This window comes from Canis aureus, chromosome 3 (assembly GCF_053574225.1).
Source record: "Canis aureus isolate CA01 chromosome 3, VMU_Caureus_v.1.0, whole genome shotgun sequence".
Lineage (NCBI taxonomy): Eukaryota > Metazoa > Chordata > Mammalia > Carnivora > Canidae > Canis > Canis aureus.
This window is the reverse complement of record NC_135613.1, coordinates 48,453,042-48,475,269: the sequence shown is the minus strand read 5'-3', so window position 1 is coordinate 48,475,269 and position 22,228 is coordinate 48,453,042. Positions and strand designations below refer to the sequence as shown.

The 22,228-nt window shown below is 45.2% G+C and overlaps 1 protein-coding gene across 5 annotated transcripts in view; it reads right to left on the bottom strand.

Moving 5' to 3' along the window:
* Positions 1-34: 34 nt before the first annotated feature.
* SLC47A1 (solute carrier family 47 member 1) overlaps positions 35-22,228 on the bottom strand; it is a 37,071-nt gene continuing 14,877 nt past the window's right edge. For 3 of the 5 annotated variants that reach the window (XM_077892452.1, XM_077892454.1, XM_077892455.1), the window contains exons 7-17: positions 21,497-21,594; positions 21,137-21,234; positions 20,920-21,033; positions 20,769-20,836; positions 16,492-16,600; positions 16,305-16,380; positions 12,811-12,880; positions 12,409-12,541; positions 3,855-3,949; positions 2,903-2,972; positions 35-648 (exon numbers count right to left, since the gene is read on the bottom strand). In XM_077892452.1, coding sequence (XP_077748578.1) covers positions 395-648; positions 2,903-2,972; positions 3,855-3,949; positions 12,409-12,541; positions 12,811-12,880; positions 16,305-16,380; positions 16,492-16,600; positions 20,769-20,836; positions 20,920-21,033; positions 21,137-21,234; positions 21,497-21,594 — 1,185 coding nt within the window. In that variant the 3' untranslated portion in view covers positions 35-394. Of the gene's footprint in view, positions 649-1,874; positions 1,948-2,902; positions 2,973-2,999; positions 3,408-3,854; positions 3,950-12,408; positions 12,542-12,810; positions 12,881-16,304; positions 16,381-16,491; positions 16,601-20,768; positions 20,837-20,919; positions 21,034-21,136; positions 21,235-21,496; positions 21,595-22,228 lie in introns of those variants that run through there. The other 2 variants (XR_013376480.1, XM_077892453.1) reach the window with 2 other exon arrangements.

Here is a 22,228-nt window from a genome sequence, read left to right as displayed (position 1 = left end):
CCACTGAATAATCATCAAAGGCACAAGGAAAAGATATATTGCAAAATATATTTTAAATAATTCAAAATCCTTAGGCACTGAATACATGGGTTTCTATCTAAACAGTAAACACAACTAGCAAAACCATAGGTGAATGCAACCAGTACACAATGGTCCTTGGTTGAGACAATGCTGGATGAGCTGAATGATCATCCCTCTATCTTTCAGACACTGCCTTAGACAAGAACATAATTTGTACCTAAGTTTCTTCATTAGAAAACATAACTTTGAATTCAATTCTTGAAACCCACAGGTGCTATGTAACTACCTTAACTGAAAAACTCTGTTTGGCCTATGAATTATTTGTAAGCTCAAAAGTATCACTTGACCTGACACACACTTCTCTTTCTCTGGCCTACCACTTAATTTTTATATATACTCTCACTAAAATCCCCATGAGCAAGACTGAAAAGACGCCCACGAGCAGGAGCCCACGCCGCAGCAGCAACTGACTCCCAGTCAAGGTAGCGGTGCCTGTGGGCTGGACGCAAAGATGTTCTTCTCCGTGCATCGGCTGGTGCGTTGGCTGGCACACCTGCTGGCCCACCGGAGCCCTGACTTTTCTTCGAACATCTTGCATTGAAATACCTCCACGGTTCTCAGGGCCCACTGAAGGCAAAAAGGAACTTAGTTAGCAGTATAAAAGGATATTTTTTCCTTTGTATCAATGATCCCATACATGTGTGTCACTCGCCAGGGGGAAAGTTTGTTCAGGAAGCAGTTGCTACCTTGGATCAATAAAAGAAATTCTGGGGCACCTGGGTGGTTCAGTGGTTGAGTGTCTGCCTTTGGCTCAGGTGGTGATCCCGGGGTCCTGGCATCAAGGCCTACATCGGGCTCCCTGCAGAGAGCCCGCTTCTCCCTCTGCCTATGTCTCTGCCTCTCTCACGAATAAATAAAATTTTGAAAAAAAAAATCTATCTCAGAGTGCCTCTCCATTCGCTCATTCACAAACTGACTGGATCCTACAGTTGCCAGCATGGGTCTTCTGGAGAGCTCCATGACACCAAAAGAACCAGAGAAATACAGGGGTTCTGAGTTAAGGTTCGTAGGGTGAGTTTTCAAGGGGCCAATACTCATCTAATCAGCAGTTTGGAAGGTGAACTGACTCAGATGTACATCCAGTCTTACAACACTTCCCGAGGGAAAATGAAGGCTTAATGGAACAAGAATAAATAAGATGGGCATCCAACTTCTCAGTAAGCATTGTGGATATTAGGAATGTTACAATGCCCTTGGAGTTGTGAGAGAAAAGAATTTCACACAGTAATATTAGCTCACTCTTACAACATGTTTTCTCCTCAGCGGGGAGTCTGCTTCGCTCTCCCCTTCGGCCCCTCCCCAGCTCCTACTCACTCTCTCTCAAATAAATAATCTTGGGGCACTGGGGTGGCTCAGTGGTTGAGCATCTGCCTTTGGCTCAGGTCATGATCCCAGAGTTTCAGGATCAGGATCGAGTCCCACATCGGGCTCCCTGCAGGGAGCCTGCTTCTCTCTCTGCCTCTGCCTCTCTCTCACATATGAATAAATAAATAAAATCTTTAAAAACAAATGTTTATTTGAAAATGCACTTCACACATAAGCAGCTCACTTGATGCTCACAACAGTAGCATGAGGTAAGGAATTATCCCCCTGCTTTTACAAGTGGTAGATGGTAGAAAACTTGGACCAACCATCCTCTGAACACAATGATGAAAGCCGAGTAACATAAATGAAAAATACCATCTTGAAGGTGCCAGAGTGCTACCAATGTAAACTCCTCTGTATACTTCAGGCTGGAATTCAAGGGCTGCATCCAAGAATTAAGGATGAACCAAAAGTAAACCAGCCCTCACCCTGGTTGCCTCCAGGTCTGCTGGGTGATCCAAGAAGCTCAAGTGCAGACATTGCCCTAGATTGCTGGTAACCCTAAGGGGTTGACAGAAGCAAAGGAAAATCCTCTCTGAAAATAGATACATCATTAGCCTCAAATTACTTCTCCAGACGATGTTCAAATACAAGATCTGGAACAATCAAAGACAACCACGCATACACACAGGGGACCAGACAAGATAAATGAGAACTAGCAGGAGGAACAAGAGAATTGGTGGCCAGCTGTAATTCACTCAGCCTGTGAGCTCAAAGGGTTTTGGTTATAAAGAAGGGATGAATACGAGTAGGTCACTAACTGCTTGAGAAACTGGGAATCTTGGTGGGGTGCTGGGGTCAGGATTGCTAATTCAGCAGAAGAAAAATGATACACACATTCTCATGATGCTTCCCAGAAGCAACAGTTAAAAACAATCTGGGGCACCTGGGTAGCTCAGGAGTTGAGAGTCTGCCTTCAGCTCAGGGCATGATCCAGAGGTCCTGGGATCAAGTCCCACTTTAGGCTCCCTGCAGGGAGCCCGTTTCTCCCTCTGCCTATGTCTCTGCCTCTGTGTCTCTCATGAATAAATAAAATCTTTTTTTTTAATTTAAAAACTAAAAAATAATCTGTGTAAAGCCCACCTGCATGCTTGCCTGGGGAGCAGGGGAACCCCATTAACACAAAAATACTGAAGTCAATTTCCAAGATTAAGGTCACCGCACAAGATCACCCAGCCTGTGGAATGCTTACACGAGTACCATAAATCAGCCAAGGAACTGGCGACCTGCAATTGTCTATAATCATCGATAGTAGTCTATTAATATCTGGAATCCAAGCAAACAAACTTGCAATTCTGTTTATGTCACATTTGTGTTACTTTATCATTTGTTTCTGAAACTTTATTGCCTGAGTACTTCAGCAGGAGCTCACAGCAGCAAATCTAGTTGTATCTCACGGACGGCCCCTCCAGGACCAGCAGGACAGGCCTGTTCGCAGAGCTGAGGTATTCCATACCTGGGTCCTGACAGGCAGCAGAAGTCCCATCCTGGGTGGTATTTAGTCTCAGATTGGCATGTACCTGGGCCTAGAAGACGAAACTCAAAGTAAATTCACGAGGCTTTATTTATTTACCATAATGTTAATAAAATACCTGATTTGACCACCCAGTTTAGGAAAAAACCAAGCCAGTATCTTTAACTGACGTGTGATTGGAGCTTCTCCAGTTTACCAGTATGGAGTCGTCTTTCTGAAAGATCGACAGGGGGTCAGTGGGTAGGGAAGGATGGATGGAAAAGCACAGATACGGGGGAAGGCAGGTCCCAAGATCATATAGGCCCTTCTTTCCCCTTCATCTCCTTTATCTGCCATCTATTTTCAGACCCCACACTGACCCTAGCAAGTTGGAGACACAGATGCACACAGGTATCTTCGTAACATATTGGAGGATCATAAAATACAGTTATCAGGATAAACTGCTGGCATCCTTTCTCTCCAGTTCCAAAGCTTGTCCTGAAATTGACTTTTCAGGCACAAGGGTGATAACTTAGTATGGGATACAAGGAAGAAAAGAACCCCTATTTTTCTATTCCATGGATAAATCCAGGGTCATCTGGCCCTTCACATCTGAATTAGATGCAGCTAAAAGAGCAACAACAAAGTAGCATTGGTGATAAAAAGAGAAAGACCCTTCAAAAAGGAGACAGCGAGAGAGAAAGAACACCTGAGCCGATTCTGTTTTCTAGGACAGAAACTTTTTTTTAAGATTTCATTTATTTATTCATGACAGAGAGAGAGGCAGAGACACAGGCAGAGGGAGAAGCAGGCTCCATGCAGGAAGCCCAACGTGGGACTTGATCCTGGGACTCCAGGATCACGCCCCGGGCCGAAGGCAGGCGCTCAAACCGCTGAGCCACCCAGGCTGCCCTAGGACAGGAACTTTTAACTGGCCAGCAGTGAGCATAGTTACCTCTTCGCAGGCTTTTTTCCAATTTAGCCGAAGAATAAAGCCTAGAAAACACAGAGACTGTGTGATGGCACAGATGATGATCCCTGACCACAGACCTAGAAATGGAAATATTTAACAGAGGTTAATTCCATGGAAAACCGGCAGCCCCTAAGTAAGTTCTTCCCAACTCACTTCTGAGAATCTGCGTTCATGGCTGAGGTAGAGCCCACAGTGAGCCAGAGACCTCTCACATGCTCTCTCCTTTGGTTTCCAAAAGGTCCTGGGAGGCCCAGGGCAAGTCACTGCCCAGTATTGTGGATCTCAGAGGCTATTTTTGGCCATTGTGATCCTCACTATTAAGAGAAGCGCCAGTTCTAAGGAAATGAAGTTCCCAAGACTATTTCCTGTTTCTAAGAGTACTATACTTCCAAACTGCTATGTCCTATTTTCCTCAAAAAAGGGGGGTGACCATCTCAAAATGCAAAAGTTAGCAGGCTTGTAAGTTCTATCCCCTGGTGCTTCCTGCAGGCTCTCACTGGCTTTGGGCACAGACTTCTAGAGCTCCCAGGACAGGGTTATCAGCAGACAGATGACCACACAAATGGAGAGGCTGAGTGGGAATGGAGGACCAGAAGAGCCTTGTCGATCTCTAGGTACCATCACACTCCACCTGGTAAGCCCACACAGGACACAGAGGACGGCCCCAAGAGAGGAAGATTTCTTTGGTCAATTCAGAAGAGCTGAATATATAAATGGGCAATGGTCAGATCTTATATAAAACAGAATTCTAATCCACAGCCTCCGACAACCTGTCCTGAAAACCAACCCCTTATCTACAATAAGCAGCCAGCCTGGGACATCAGGAAGCTAAATAATAATTTCTGCAATAATTGACCCAAAATGGCCACAACTTATCAACAATTGACACCTTCCCTAATTTTTGTCCCTGCTTCCAACTTAGGACCCAACCAGAGAGAAGCAAACGGAGCACCCCTGGCCAATCACACAGGGTGCCCCAGTTCTACTTAGCTCTATTCCAGCTTCCCCAGGACATGGGGCACACCTCAGCCCTCCCTTTATTCCACTGCAAAGCTTTCCCACCCCTCTGCCAGCCTCTGGATCTCTGCCAAAATTCAAGTGATGGTGGCAGACTCCTTGCTAAACCAAGCTCAAAACAAATGGCCTTTGCCTTTTCAAATTTGGTTGGTCTTTATTTCCACAGCTCATCACGGAGGCCTCACAAGACCTGGCCTACACAACCTCACACCATGGACCCCCACCTCCAACCAGATGTGGTACCCACAGAGGGCTCCTGTGCCTTTCTGCTCATGGTGTGTGCAGTCCAAGAGGACACGGTTAAGTGGGGGCCAGGTCTCCATCTCTTTATAATGAGCTCCTTGGCTATTTCTGCTTTGGTTTGGTAGCCAGGTCTTGTCATTGATTTCCATTTGTTTGGCATCCTTGGTGGAATCAGGCCATTCCTTTTCATCCTTTTTGCTGTGTTTTGTGCTGGTTTGTTTTTTTGTTTTGTTTTGTTTTGTTTTGGGGGGGGGGGGTGTTTGTTGTGCTCTATAAAGTGTTGTCTGTCACAGAGGAAGAAATCAGAGACCAGGACACAGGCACGGGCCCTAGAAACCTGTTGTGTCCACTAATCCCACAGACCCATGAGTTTGTGGTTCTCCCCCAACTGGCATCCACATGGACCAACTTCGCAGCAGGTTACCACTAAAACCAGATGAGGTTCTCCTGTGTCTCCAAAGACCGGCTTTGATCCAGAGAGCATTCCCCCTTTTCCCCCATCCTAACTGCCATTCAGGAGTCAGAGAAGGTGCTGATATCACAGCCGCCCTTTTGTCTCCTTATGTCAGTGGGAAAATTAAAGCTGATATTGGAGCCTGGGTGGTTCAGTTGGTTAAGCGTCTGCCTTCAGCTCAGGTCGTGATCTCAGGGTCCTGGGATCGAGCCCCACATCAGGCTCCCTGCTCAGCAGGGATTTTGCTTCTCCCTCTTCCTCTTCCCCAACTTGTGCTCTCTTTCTCTCTCAAATAAATAAATAATAAAATCTTAAAAAAATAAAAAACTTGAAATTGGAGACCTCCTATGATAACAGAACTTGGTATGAAAAATAGCCTTTTCACTGAACAGCAGTGCCCAGCAACAGTTTGAAAGGAATTTGGGACAAAAATGAGACCAGACCCAAAGTAAATGTGGGGCTCTGCAGAGAGACAGCTGGAGGGAGCCCCCCCACCCCCAGCCAACCACCTACTACAAGCATGCTTGCAGATATTGTACACAGAAGGGACACCTAGGAAAGAAAAACCAGGAAAAAGAAAAGTCATTTGAAATCACCGAGTGCTCAAGGATGGCAAAGGCACTCAATATCCTGCCAGGCCGTCAAACACTCTAGGTGAATGAACTTTAAATAGAGATGGTCCTCATCAATGCCTGCTGGACGCGAGCCACTCTCCACATGCAGCCCTGCCCCCTGTGCCCAGCCTCTGCCTCAGGCTAAACACACCACACAGGTGGTTGGTATTTCAAAGAAGCATAGGTTTTCCCAGTCTCCCAGTCTTTTTTTTTTTTTTTTTTTTTTTTATGATAGTTGCACAGAGAGATTGAGAGAGGCAGAGACACAGAGGGAGAAGCAGGCTCCATGCACCGGGAGCCCGATGTGGGATTCGATCCCGGGTCTCCAGGACCGCGCCCTGGGCCAAAGGCAGGCGCTAAACTGCTGCGCCACCCAGGGATCCCCCAGTCTCCCAGTCTTTACCTATAACCCTTGAGCCCTTGACTAAGAAACACACCTTCCTGCTCTGTGATACCACTCCTGCAAAATGTCATAGGCAGAGGGAATTGTGATACCAGAGGGACTACCACCTCTTTTGAGGTTCCAGAGGACTCCTCTATTCAGTCACAGAGGATCTGCTCTGCATATACCTTGCCCTCCTGTATTATACTGGATGCGGATCCCAGGCAAGGATCTTGACACTGTACCTGATAATATTCTACTCACAGAGGAACACCTGTGAACACCTGGGTGGCTCAGTGGTTGTGAACCCTGCCTTTGGCTCAGGGCGGGATCCCAGGGTTCTGGGATTGAGTCCCATATCGGGCTCCCCACAGAGAGCCTGCTGCTCCCTCTGCCTGTGTCTCTGCCTTTCTGGGTCTCTCATAAATAAATAAATAACATCTTTTTTTTTTTTTTTTTACAAAAAGATGTTATTTATTTGAGAGAGAGAGGGACAGGGGGAGGGGGTGAGAGAACCCCAAGCAGACTCCACAGAGTGCAGAGCCCAATATGGAGCTCGACCCTGAAGCCACAAACTGAGACCAAGAGTTGGGAGGCTTAACCAACTATGCCACCCAGGTGCCCTAAGGAAATTTTATTTATTATTTTTTTAAAGATTTTATCCTTAAAATCTTTTATCTTTAAAACCTCAGGGATCCCTGGGTGGCGCAGCGGTTTGGCGCCTGCCTTTGGCCCAGGGCGCGATCCTGGAGACCCGGGATCGAATCCCACGTCGGGCTCTCGGGGCATGGAGCCTGCTTCTCCCTCTGCCTATGTCTCTCTCTCTCTCTCTCTCTCTCTCTCTCTCTCTGACTATCATAATAAAATAAATAAAAATGATTTTATTTAAAAAAAAAAATCTCAGCGCATAATCACTCCCTGAGCCGAAGGCAGACCTGCAACCAATGAGCCACTCAGGTGTCTCCCCAAGGAACTTTTAAATGCACTTCTATTTCCCAGACAGGTGGCTAATTTAAAGATTGTGGCCCACATCAAACAAGAAAATGTAGAAGCCAAAGGAGAAGCTCACATATCATTATGTCAGATAAGCTGCTTTAACCATATTCTGATCTTATCTTAGGCCTCAAAAGTTCCATCTCTGGAGGGTTCAAAGAAGCCATTATAAAACATCAATGTTAAGCCTCTGATTTTGAAAAAGATGAACAGAAAGAATGTCTGGTTGTACCCTTCACTCAGGTAACCTGTAGCATCATCAAGATGGCCATGTCTTGGTAGCAGGAAAGGATTTCAAATGGATATTAGCTAAGTTTCTCCATGAAACTATTAATCATGATAGGTTGGTTAGTATTTTAAATCAACATTGGTGGGAAAACTTTACTTATTTTTAAATATTTTATTTATTTATTAATGAGAGACACACAGAGAGGCAGAGGGAGAAGCAGGCTCCCCACAGGGAGCCCGATATGGGACTCGATCCTGGGACTCCATGATCACGCCCTGAGCTGAAGGCAGGTGCTAAACCACTGAACCACTCCAGCATCCCTTGATGGGAAAACTTTTAAAAAGAGAGCTGAGGTTGTTTTAAGGTCATGTGTCACCTGTCAGCAAAATAACCCTTGAGAGACCATGATGGCTGACATGGCCAGGAGTCAGGCCTCAAGGGCCTTTCGAACACCTTCAGATGGATTTTCTGCCACTGGCATCTTTCATGAGATTTAAATACGTTTCAGAATACTATACCTAGTTTCCAGATAGACTGAAGCATTTCCTTGCTGAAAAACTATAGCCCTTACCATCCCTAAAAAGCTGCTTGATTTTGCATTTCCAACCTGAGACATCCTAAATTTTACATCAAGTGACTGAGACCCACGCTTTATGGGAACCATATAAAAGAACCCTGTAGAATACTACCGCTTACTCAAAAACTATACTATACTGTCCTCATCACCCACAATCTTCTGGAAAAGTAGAAAGGTGCTCCCTTGGCCAAACGTACTCCCTACAGTCTTTGCGCACACTGGATATAACATATGGTTGGCTCCCTTGGGGATACATTGGTTATACCCTATGAACTAGGAACTTGAAAGGCTGTGTCTAGGGATTTCACCCCCATTACTGGACTGACCAGTGTGCAAAAGGTCACCAGGGTCCGACCACTAGCAGCTTAAGGCTGCCTTCCCACAACATCTTCGTAAACAGCTTCTTCACAATCTTTAGCCAGGAGATTTTATCTAGTGGAAAAGACAGCAGAGAAAAACTGCTCCTGAACTTCGTGGGAAGGGATTCTATCAGGAGGTATGGTGCTGGTTGGTTACATGTTACCCCAACTCTTGAAATGCTTCTGCACAGCCGCTTTCCCAGCGATGACTGCCATGATGGCCAACATCAAGAAACTCAAGATCTTGCAATATTATTGACTATGAAGATGATTTTATAATCCCAAGTGGTGAAGATCTGGCCCCTCTAGTTTTTCCTGAATTCCCTGAGTCTCTAGGTTTCCCTGAAAAAGAGACCGAGACACTGAATAGAGAAACAATGGCCACACCATATGTGAAAATAGAACTATGACTCACTGCCTGCAGCAACATACCCAGGAAACCCCCTACCTATGATAAACAACCCAAAAGCCAGCCTGCTACACATCAGACTTGCCAGAAGCCAGACTATCTCCAGGGATACTCCAGGGAGCTCAATAATAACTTCTGTAACAGTTGAACCAGAATGGGCAGGACATGATCAAGGACAAACAGCTTCCTTAATTTTTGTGCCTGCTTCCAACTTAGGGCCAAGCAGAGAAAACCAAACCTGCACCCCTGACCAATCACACAAGATGCCCTGACTTCCTGCCCACCTCTTTCCTAGGCTACCAGTGTCCTCCAGGGTGCTCAAAACTCTTCCCTTGTCCCCACCACAAAGTTCTCCTACTCTTCTGCCTGCCCTGGGTCTCTGCCAAAACTCCAGCGATGTGGGGGCCACATCCCTTGTTGGAGCAAGCTCAAAATAAATGGCCTTTGCTTTTCCAATCTGGCTGGGTTTTGTTCATTTTCACAGCTCATCTAGATCTGGGCAAGGGCAACGTAGCTAGACCAGACTTGTGCTTTAAGATGCAGGTAGACAGATTTGGTGCAAAGTTTACAGATCTGCTTCTTGATACCATTCGCCCCCATCACATGTTTCCAGAGAGATCAGCCCAACATTTAGATGAGTAAAGTTAATGGCCACTGGCCATTTCCATGAAAAACAAAAGCAAAAATATGTATTTTTATATATACATAAATGTATACGTATATGTATATATACATTTGTATATATGTGTGTATATATGTACACAAATGTAAATATATATATAAATATATATATGGAGGCTTTCTGGACTTGAGAGAGAAAGCCTCCATTTACATAAATCCAGTGTTCCCAATCCACAGAAACTACAAGCTTATCCTACCCACCCTAAACAGAAAATAACCAGCTATCCCCAGGTGTAATTCTTAGATTTCCAGCAATTTCACTAGACACCATTTAAAAGATTTCTGTTCAACTCAACCTAGGAACCCCAAAACAGTAGGAGTAGGAGAATCTCGTAGGCAAGACCTAGGAATGTATTTGAAAAAGCCTCCCAGGGAATTAGGATGACCTTTATGATTTGCTGGAGCTGCCCATGAGAGCCTGTAGCATACTGATGCTCCTCTGAGCACCCTGGGTAGGTATACTGCATCCCCTGCCAATGGTGCCACAATATTAAAAACCAGTTAGTATTATGCACCTTTTTTTTCTGGGAGAGGTGGGTGGCAGGGATTAACTACAATGTTCTCACAGAACCCTCATCGACTCAGAGTTCCCAACATTTTAAAAATTGAGATATAAGGCATGCCTGGGTGGCTCAGTGGTTGAGCCCCCTGCCTTAGGCTCAGGTCGCGATCCCAAGTCCAGGGATTGAGTCCAACATCGGGCTCCCTGCAGGAAGCCTGCTTCTCCCTCTGCCTGTGTCTCTGCCTCTCTCTCTCTCTCTCTGTGTGTGTCTCTCGTTAATAAATAAATAAAATCTTTAAATAATAAACTAAAACTGAGATACAACTGATATACTAGTTTCAAGTGTGTAACATCATGATTCAATATTTGTATATTCTATAAAATGATCACAGTAAATCTTGGTATCTTTCACCACAGACTTACAAGGTTCTTTTTCTGAGGATGAAGACTTTTAAGATCTACTCCCTTAGTAACCTTCAAACATGCGATATAGTATTATTAACTATAACCACTGTGCTGCACATTACACTCCCAGGACTTACTTTATAACTAGAAGTTTGTATCAGAGCATTTTTTAAAAAATTAATTTATTTAAGAGAGAGAGAGCATGACTAGAGGGGAGGGACAGAGGGAGAGGGAGAAGCAGGCTCCCCACTGAGCAGGGGCTCAATCCCAGGACCCTGGGATCATGACCTGAGCTAAAGGCAGACCTTAACTGACTGAACTACCCAGGCGTGGCATCTCCACAGCACTTCTTTTAAGTGATTCTTAACTCCCTCTACTTTGTACAAATCAGGTTTGCTTTTGTCAAATGAACAAGTGGGCCGGGCCTCATACAGCACTGGGACCACAGACAGATCCATATTTTTAAGTGGATTCCTCCAATATTTTTCTTAGCTATGCCAATGGCAAATCCAAAATATGAGTAACGCCAGAGACTCAGCTAAGTAATTTTCTGCACATGATTGATGAAAGTCCAGTGAACTTTGCATTGGCAACTCCATCCTTTGAACATCTCCAATATTTTTCATAAAATATTATTGAACTTGAGAACAACATGCAGCCTAATGGGATGGGAAGTTCACTCTAGGTATCAGATGACTTCTCACCACTCCGAGCCTGCCAAGTACTGATGGATAAAAATGAGCCACACTCAAGTCCATCACTACTTCACCCAAAGATAATGTATTTAGGTTTTAAGATAATCATTTATGAACTGCCCATGTATTCCAAATTATTATTTTAGAAACCAAAACTGGGCAGTCATTTGTTTCCGTACTTTCTCTTTGAAAGATTAGCTCTGTTAATTCCAGATCCTGTGGATTGAGTTCTTTCTTCCAAAGGTGGTAAGGTGATAAAGGGTCTCCCCCAGTACCCCTGTGCCTTCCTTCTATGATGTTTATACACATCACACCAATACCCTTGTGGGGAGACCTGCAAGACACATGGCTTAAAAGGTCATAGCAGGAGGGCAGTAGAGGGTACAGAATGGCAATGAAGGTGATATCAAGAGCACAGCTCTAGGTGTTGTGTGGGCTCAGCCACAGGGCGTGGATGCTCTAGGATGTATACAGCCAGCATGCTACGTATGTTGTCAGAGGTTCTGAAGGATCACACCAAGGCTGACCCAGGGCTTCTTCTGACTCTCCCCGAATACTCCAGTATGGCCAGTTTATAATGGCCTCAACTAGTCCTAAAGCCTCACTCTCAGGGTCTCACCATCAAAGGGCTGTCACCAATGGACAGAACTACACCCCTGCTGTCACCAACTTCGAAGAAGTGACAACTTGATGACACAAGACAGGGAGAGGAGTAGAAAGGTCATCCTGCTCTGCTTGAGTAGGTCAGTGTAGAAGAGGGCTTGGCAGGGTAAAAGAGGCATGAACCTAGAGCCTTGGGCCCTGGCTACATCCTGCCCACTCCACTCTCTGCTCTTTCTGACAGGCAAGTACATAATGAATGTGCACAAGTTCCAAAGTTTCAGAGCCAAGTCACCAAAAGAAGCCTGCAGGTGCCAACAGTCATTTCTGGGGCCCAGGAGTAAAACAGATGTGCCTTCCCCTGGGTAATACTTACCAATCACTCCCAGTTTGGTTGCAAACATCAGCGAAATCCCAACAGGGAGACCAATCACATAATACCCAATGGCATTGACAATGGCCCCAACCTTCTGGTTGCCAGTTCCCCGCAGAATGCCACCACTTGTGCACTGTAGGTAGATAACATTTATCAGTGAGAACACTGCTGAGGCTTCTCAAAGATTCCCAACCCTGAGCACTCCCCATCCCAGGGGACTCAGACTTAAAGTCCATCATCACATCATGTGCCAGTGTATTCTTGTCAAGCAAATATGCTAAAAATATTCAGCCTCACCTACCTGCCCCACCCCAATTGCTCTTTTCTCTTTTAATTTACCACCATCAGAAGAAACACACAGATCATAAAGGTGCTTGAAGGGAATAATTCCACCATACTTACAGCAAGACTTTCAAACAGATGGGAAACAGCAGAGATTGGAATCACCTGAGCCACTAGAACAATGATTTCTCTGTTAGGAAAAGAAGACACATAGTGATCAGAAGACAGACATGTGGGGGGAAAAAGCAGACTCTGATGCAGGGGATGGCATTTGGCTCTTGCATTCCAGCCAACAAGCCCAATTTGGGGACAATCCTCCCGTTGCTTGGCCCATAGGGAAAAACAACCCTACAATGCATCTCATGACTTTCAGAAGAAATATTCAGTCCATTTGGTCGATGGAGATAGTTAAATCAAATGATTAGGTGCTCCACTGCCCCCATAAAAAAATAAAACTTGGATTATAACACCATCCTTCTTTTAACATGATTCCACACCTTTCTCTCCGTGTGTCTGGATGAAGCATGCACAGCGGAGTGGTTAAGGTTCTCTGTGGAAGCAAGGTGGGCAAATTACAAAGGCCATAGATAACAGTTTACAGAATTCTCCTTGGTGCCTAAAAATAGTCCCTAACCTCTACAGCTAGAGACTTCGATTATGACGCCTACACTTGAAGAGAAATGAGAAAATGCTGCCACTAACCCAGTGAGGCAAAAATAAAAATAATAATAATAAAAATTCCATAATACTCCTGAGTGATTAACAAATGAAACCCAGAACATTGTCTGGCAATAAGTATTTGTTGAGTGAATTAAAAAAACAAGAAGTCCAGCACTGAACAAGATGATCTGTCCCCTCCCCTCTCCAAAAAAAAAAAAAAAAAAAAAAAAGACAGAACCACAGTTCTTCTTCAAATTCAATTTTATTTTTTGAATAGGTAACATATGCAATGGTTAACAGAAATCCAACAACATGAAAAAGATAACGAGAAAAATCTGACTTCCTCTCTGTTCCCAGCCCACCCATTACCACCTCCCCCAGATAAGGCAACAACCATTAGTATTGTCCATACTTACTTGTCCAGGACAGATACAAATGCATTCTCTTATCTTCTTCTAGTTTCTGTCATTTCATGTCCTGGCATTCTCTACATGATGTTCCGCAACTTGACTTTTCCACCTGATATATTATCTTCACTTTTATATTCTATCAAAAGGTGTTATCTTCTATATGCTGCTGAATTCTTTCCACTAATACCTTATTTTGGATTTTAAGATTGGTATTAATAAGTGAGACTATTCTGCAACTTTTTTATGGTACAAACTTTGTCAGATTTTCGGTACAGATTTTTGGTTGCATTTTCTTTTTTCTGGTCTCTGCAACAGTTTGACAACACTGAATTATATTTTAAAGGTTTTATAAAATTCTCCTTTGAAGCTCCCAGGGATTAGTGCTTTTTGAGATTTTAAAATACATTTTTATTTCTTCTAAGGAAATCGTTTTCCAAGGTACATTTTGGTACATTATTTTCCTAGAAGATTTTTTATTCCTTCCAGATTTTTTTTTAATTTCCTCACAAGGGACGCCTGGGTGGTTCAGTGGTTGAGTGCCTGCCTTTGGCTCAGGGAGTGATCCTGGAGTCCCTGGATTGAGTCCCGCATCGGGCTCCCTGCATGGAGCCTGTGTCTCTGCCTCTCTCTCTCTCTCTCTGTCTCTCATGAATAAATGAATAAAATATTTTAAAATTTTTATTAAAATAATAATAATAATAATAATACTTTACTCACAAGTCATGCAAACTAGTCTCTCATGGCTTAAAAAAAATTGTTTCTTTTTCAAATATTCCCCTCCTCTTACTTTGTGTTGAGGAGCTCTCTCCCCTTTTTCCTCTTTGATTAGGTTAGGTGTCTGTGTGTTGTTAGAATTTGCATCACCAATTCTACCAGTTTTAGCTGATCCCGACCAGCTCATAAATAATTTGATATTGTGATTATTCTGTCCCCCTAATATCATCAAAGATATGGTTTGTGGGCCTTTTGTTTTTCCAAGCGTTTGCCTGCCTTGCATGGTTTCTGGAAGGAGACAGACTCAGGATCAAACACCTGCCATGTTCCTACTAACACCATCAGCACAGGATACAAGCCTGATGATGTTAATTCTGATTCCTTTGCAAGAAAACCAGAATGATTTCTGGTTGCCTTTCCACTCACTCTGAAGTGAGAAACACTTAGACATTGTATTTCCCCACAGTGAAATGGCTGAGGCTGAAAGAGGACAACCCAACACCAGAAGTCAAAAGACAGGGGCGCCTAGGTGGCTCAGCTGGTTGAGCATCAGAGTCTTGGTTTCGGCTCAGGTTGTGATGTCAAGGTTGTGAGATCGAGCCCTGTGTTGGGCTCAGTGCTAAATACAGAGTGCTGGAGATTCTCTCTCCCTCTCTCTCTGCCCCTCCCACTCATTCTCTCTCTCAAATAAATATGTACACTTTTAAACAAAAGAAAAGGTCAGGGGATCCCTGGGTGGCGCAGTGGTTTGGCGCCTGCCTTTGGCCCAGGGCACGATCCTGGAGACCCGGGATCGAGTCCCACATCAGGCTCCCGGTGCATGGAGCCTGCTTCTCCCTCTGCCTGTGTCTCTGCCTCTCTCTCTCTCTCTCTCTCTCTGACTATCATAAATAAATAAAATAAAATAAAAATTTTAAGAAAAGGTCAAAAGACAAATACGTAAAGAGTGGACTGTGAGGCAGTTCTGTCCACCACTTGCTTTTTAAATCCATGAAGGAAAAGTTAATTTTACATTTTATAATTGTTGATAAAAGAATCCCAAATCAGAGGTTTCCTTGCAATATATGCACATAGCCAAAACACACCAGCCATCCTCACTGATGAAAGCAACCAATCCCAGGCACCTGGGTAGCTCAGCGGTTGAGGTCTGCCTTTGGCTCATGTCATGATCCTGGAGTCCTGGGGTCAAGTCCCACATCAAGCTCCCTACAGGGAGCCTGCTTCTCCCTCTGCCTGTCTCTGCCCCTCTCTCTGTGTCTCTCATGAAAAAATAAATAAAATCTTTAAAAAAAAAAAAAAAGGCAACCAATCAATCCAAACCCGCAAACCACAGAGCGGACCGGACCCATCCCTTACAAGAGTTCTTCTCAATAATCAGCCTGATAATGTGAATTTTTGAGACGACTCATTAGGGAGAGCTTAACTTCAATTTGATTTGATGAGTGTATTACACAACTTGTACACGCCAGGCACTTAGGCAGATTCTGAGATACTAAATAATTCTTGTCATTGGAAACAAAATCATTAACTGGAAATGTAATTAATGGTACCCAAAAAGGGTTTCCTTAAGATACACGTATATCCTGATCACTAGCATATATTACTCCCTGTGCCCAATACACTGGCATTCTAGATGATAAATTGTCTCCTATAGCTAATCAGTTCTTCCCAGGTAACATCAGTGGGTTTCTCTGTTCTCCATGTTCACATCTTGCAAATGGCTTGGTGACCCTCCACAGTGCAGCACTCCCAGGAAGCCCAGCGCGAAATCACCTACCTAACCATTTCATTACCGTAGATTTCACATTTCAAGAAAATCTCTGCACTCACCGGTCGGTAGTGAAAATGAACCCCACGAGATCCTTACAGCCTAACATCACGACACAAAAGGTTACAGCAAAGAATCCTAGAGGTAAAAATGGCAGAGAGACAGCACAGTGAGAAAGGAGGGGACGGGAAGCTGGGCTTCCCATGCCAAGACCGCTCAGGTGAGTCACAGACTGGAGAGTCTAAGCACCTGTGACCAGCAGGGCGACAGCTGAGGACTTCTTGGCCTGCTCGATGTTTCCAGCACCCAATGCATTCCCTACTCGGACGCTGGCGGCCATGCTGAAACCTGAAGGTATCTAAAATGAAAAGAGAAAAAATAATGAAAAAAGAAGCATACAATAATGAAAAGGAAAGAAAGAGCAGAAGCCGAGAAGCAGCCCTGCCTCTTGGCTCAACCTAGTAGATCCTGCAGCACACCTTGGTAAAACTCAGCACTACAAGTTCTAATTGCTAATCCGCAATTGCTAATCTCCAATATTCCTTCTGTTGAGCTGGGTGCCCCCAAGGCTAATGTGAGACTGCATTACTCACTGGGCTTTTGTGCATGGCTTCTGAAATGGGAGGATCCTGTATGACCACATTCTTCCTTCAGCATATGTGAAGATGAATGGACTGCCAGGAGTCCAAGCTAAGTCTGTTCTGAAAGACCATCAATGGATCAAGTTTAAAAGTCAGAATCCTAGGGGCACCTGGGTGGCTCAGTGGTTGAGCATCTGCCTTCGGCTCAAATCATGATCCCGGGTCCTGGGATAGAGTCCTGCCATCAGGCTCCCTGCAAGGAGCCTGATTCTCCCTCTGCCTATGTCTTTGCCTCTGTGTCTTTCATTAATAAATAAATAAAATCTTACAAAAAAAAAATCCTAAAACAGTGGCCTCCCCGCTCCTTCCCCAAAATGTTGGGTTAAAGGAACTTAAGAACAGAAAGATATGTATCAGGCTGATAGCAGGCTAGCTCGCGGGGGGGGGGGGGGGGGGCGGGGGGGGGGGAGACAAGGAGGGGCAGGATTAGAAACATGGTGCTAAAGCAGATCCAGAAAGGCAAAATGGCATTGTGGTTAGGAATGGGAATTTTGAAGCTCCACCGCCTGGGTTCAAGTCCTGGCTAAGCCACTTATCAGCTGTATGACCCTCAGCAAATTACTCACCCTCTCTTGCCCACAGTTATTTTGTCAGTGAATAGGAACTTGTAACAGAGCCTACCTCCTAGGGTTACAGTGGGGATTTGATGAGTCCATATATGCTAGCTGCTGAGAACAATGCCTCACGTGTAGTAATTATTCAATAGAAATCAGTCACTACTAGTAGCTATAAATTTACCACTTGAGAAATTAGTATTAATTTTAAAAAAAAGTCATCACCCTTTGAAACATGAATCTTGCCTTATGGGCAGGACTACAGAAATCTCACCGATCTGAGACCCTACAAGACTGAGTCCCTGCCTGGAAACTCACCAGTGGGAGCCAACAGCTCCCCAACCAATTATTTATCAATTACAAAGGGCTTTAAAGAGAGTAACTCAGTGATGGAGAAACCCAGGAGACACCACCTCAACCAAGAAATCAGTTAATATCACCAGTCATGGAACAAATCCGTATCACCTGCCTCCTGACTGAACTTGCCAGAAGCACACAGGGACCCATCTGTAGTATTCCTGCCAAAAATGCATGCAGATTCAAACTACTCACAAGGAAGTGTCAGCTATGACAACTCGAGGGAAGTCTGTGTAAAGTGGCCCCTGTACTTCAAAAACGTCAAGGTCAAGAAAGAATGGCTGGGGATATGTTCCAGATTAAAGGGCACTAAAGAAGTGTAACACGTTAGGAGCGCCTGGGTGGCTCAGCTGGTGGAGCCTCAGAATCTTAGTTTTAGCTCAGGTCATGGGATGGGGTGGGGAACCCAGCCCACCCCCCTACCACTGTCGGCTCTGCACCCAGCATTGAGTTTGCTGGAGGTTCTCTTCCTCTGCCCCTCCCCTTGCTTACACACATTCTCTCTCAAATAATTAAATCTTCAAAAAAACAAAGCAGCTGCATAACACTTTAGTTCCAGGAGAAAAATCATTTTAAAGGACATTATCAGAACAGATAATATTTGAATAGAGATTATAGAGGTAATGGATACATAGATTAATCAATAGCACAAGGGAATGGGGCAAAATATAAACAGCTGAGGAAGAGAAGTAAAGGGTATAAATCCCTCCTCTGATTAAAAAAATACAAATGTAGGGATCCCTGGGTGGCGCAGCGGTTTGGCGCCTGCCTTTGGCCCAGGGCGCGATCCTGGAGACCCGGGATCGAATCCCACGTCGGGCTCCCGGTGCATGGAGCCTGCTCCTCCCTCTGCCTGTGTCTCTGCCTCTCTATCTCTCTCTGTGACTATCATAAATAAATAAATAAAAATTAAAAAAAAATACAAATGTAAATTCTCATAAGCCTATTGGAAAGCATATATCAATATATGCAAAAGACTTAAAACTGAGGGCATCTAGGTGGCTCAGCTGGCTAAGTATCTGCCTTTGGCTCGGGTCATGACCCCAGGGTCCTGGGATCAGACTCCCACAGGGAGTCTGCTTCTCCCTCTCCCTCTCCCCCTGCTTGTGCTCTTTCTCTCTCAAATAACTAAATAAAATCTTTAAAAAACAAAGACTTAATAACTGTAATTAAATTTCCATTTTAGGAATTTATCCTAAAGAAACAATCAGGTAGGGATGAATGCCTGAGTGGCTCAATGGTTGAGCGTCTGCCTTTAACCCAGGACGTGATCCTGGGGTCCTGGGATTGAGTCCCGCATCAGGCTCCCCTCAGGAAGCCTGCTTCTCCCTCTGCCTGTGTCTCTGCCTCTCTCTGTCTCTCTCATGAATAAATAAATAGAATCTTAAAAAAGAAAGAAAGAAACAAGTATATAAAGATACTTTGTCCTCAAGCATCTCTGAAGTAGTGTTCATAATTTTGAAACATTAGAAAATAAATATTCTCCAAGAGACTGAAAAATTATGTGCGCAGTGATACAACTGGTAAGCATTTTGATTCGGATATAGTTACTGAACTTACTGGAATTTAAAAAGGATATAAAATGTCAAGTGTTGAAGTGACAAATATAGGTTTAAAAATTCTGCTGAGAACAGAATGAAAGCAAAAACAAAAAGCATAGGTCCTCAAGAGAATGATTCTTAAAAAAAAAAAAAAAAAAAAAAAGGAAATACGGGGGTGCCTGGGCGGCACAGTTCAGCATCTGACTCTTAGTTTTGGATCTGGCCTGATCTTGAGGTCTTGAGATTGAGCCCCATGCTCAGCATGGAGTCTGCCTGAGATTCTCTCTCCCTCTTCCCCACCCCTCTCACCACCACCCCCAACCCCACGTTCTCTAAAATCAATCTTTTAAAAAATAGGAAAGACATGTTTTATATAAATTTTTAACATAACCAACCTCAAGGCAGGGCAGGGGGATTCTAAGCATTAACACCACAAACCATGACAAAGCACATATGCCAGCTTCCGTCCCCTTCGGCTTACAATTTTCCCTTTCTGAAGTGGCACTTGCTAGAGATGAAAGCCCTTCAGAATTTCCAGTTGCTGCTTTCAATGAAACAAAGTTAAAGGAAAGCCTCTAACAACTGGGATTCTTCTCTGGCACATCAAAATCTGCTTCTTTTCCAAAGGCTGGATAATATTCCGTTGTACACACAGACCACCAGCTGCTTTTCCATCTGTTGATGGTCACTTGAGTTCTTTCACCTTTTGGCTATCACGAATAACGCTGCTGTGGGCTTGGATACAAGTATCTGCTAGAGACCCTGCTTCCCTGTCTTTGGGGTCTAACCTAGGAGTGATCGATCACATTGAGCTTAAGAACCATCAGACCCAGGCAGGAATAGAACTTGGGGAGACATGAGGAGCTAGGCTCCTCTTGCCATGCGCCCAGGGCCATCGCCCTTTGTGCTCCCACCTGTCCCCAAGGCCTTTGTGTTTGACAACTGGAAAAGCTTCTTCATGTTTGGCCAGTGTGGCAATCAAAGCCAATCATTCAGATCTGAATCGTGCTAAGACGTGTATGACCAGCGCTGAACAATTCATTCTTACCAACTCCCCTCAGCTCACAGGCAAGACCCCATCATTCCAAATGGACCCTCCCTGGTTCTGGGATGAAATTTTATTTTCACAAATCATTTTAAAAACTACTCACATGGGATGCCTGGGTGGCTCAGCAGTTGAGCATCTGCCTTCGGCTCAGGGCATGATCCCGGTCTGGGGATCAAGTCCCACATTGGGCTCCCATGAGGAGCCTGCTTCTCCATCTACCTATGTCTCTTCCTGTCTCTGTGTGTCTCATGAACAAATAAATAAAATCTTTACAAAAAAAAAAAAAAAACCTACTCATGTGATAAATGCCTATGGTCATTCCTGGGACTCTTTTTTTCAAGGGGAACACCTAGCACCTCCCCATGACTGGCTCCCACTCACTCACCATGTATAAAATGACAGTCAGTTCATACACGACAGACTGGGCTCCCAGCTCCACCATGCCGAGGATACCTGGTAGAGAGAGGCAGCTGACACTGTGTTCCTGGAAGGGGCCCATGTTCACAGCAGCCATCACCACCTGTCCCCACACTGACCACTCAGTAAGCTCCCAATCTCGTAGGCCCACCACTCCATGCACAGCATGAGCATGCTGGGGATGGCCAGGTTGAAAAAGGAGGCCCAGTCCTGTAGACACTCAAGGGACCACCCTGCAGTGGGGACACAGAAGTATTAACACCATGAGTGGTTGGGTTGGACGTCAACCCAACACAAAACCCATGTCCAACATGGAAGACAGATGGCAGTCTTTACCTCCCCACGTAGCTTCATGCAGTTTCCCCGAAATGATGTAATGGAAGAGGACCAGTGCCAGGGTGAACTGGGAAATCATATTTGCCAGCGCTGACCCCCTGGGAAGAACGGTCCCAGTGAGGGGAGGACCCCGTCTTCCATCCTGCTGGGAACTCTGCAGAAGCCCTAAACACATCTTCTTCCCGGAGCAGCCTCACTCTCCACCCCAGACAGTATATTCCAGTGTGGCCCAGGGAGAGGACCACATATGGATGCCTGACCAGGTCTAGGTCTCCCCCCGCCCCCATCCCTCCCATCCCTCTCTGGAAAAGCCACATGCAGGTCATTCCTTTCCCCATCCCAAGAATCAGCTGGACTCACATCACCCCAAGATACAGCTGATAAATAAACAGATAGTTGATGACGGCATTGACAAGGTTGGCTGCTACTCCGGTTAGGATCTGGGGCAGGACAATTCCCTGAAATGAGGAGAGACCACACCCCACGCTGGAGACCAAGCAGCAGGACTGCTGCCTTCTCCCCATACACGCATGCGTGGCAAGCCGCCGTGACGACCTACCTGGATGTCCATGTCACTGCTCCTACCTTCCTGCCTCCTACCCTCTCCTCCTCCCAGGGGCGTGAAGCACGCAGCTCTGGCCACGGGGACACAGGCAGGAGATGAGAAGGCAGCGGAGAGGCAGGAAGACAGGTGGCTCGCCTCCCAGAGTGCAAGGACTGGTGGGGACAGGGTATAAACCAGTCCCCTTCCACACGGGACAGTGGGTGAAAAGCTCAGCACTTTCTCGACCGAACGGAAAGTTCAGTGACCTAAGAAAATCTAAGATGACCTCACGAGGCTGGAGTGGGAGGATGACTCCATCACACCTGGCTCTGCTCAGACGTACAGAGCAGAACAGTCCAGGCCGCCTGGCATCTCAGCCTAAGACGGCAGGCGGAGGACACAAATGACCCGGGCTGGGGAGGCACCAAGCTGCCCACTGGGCATCCTCAACCATCAAGCATCAGGGACAGAGGTGCAGATGTGACAAAGCCAGCTGTGACGCTCACAGGAAGTGCTCCTACTTCTCCCAGCTGCCAACTGTCACCCCG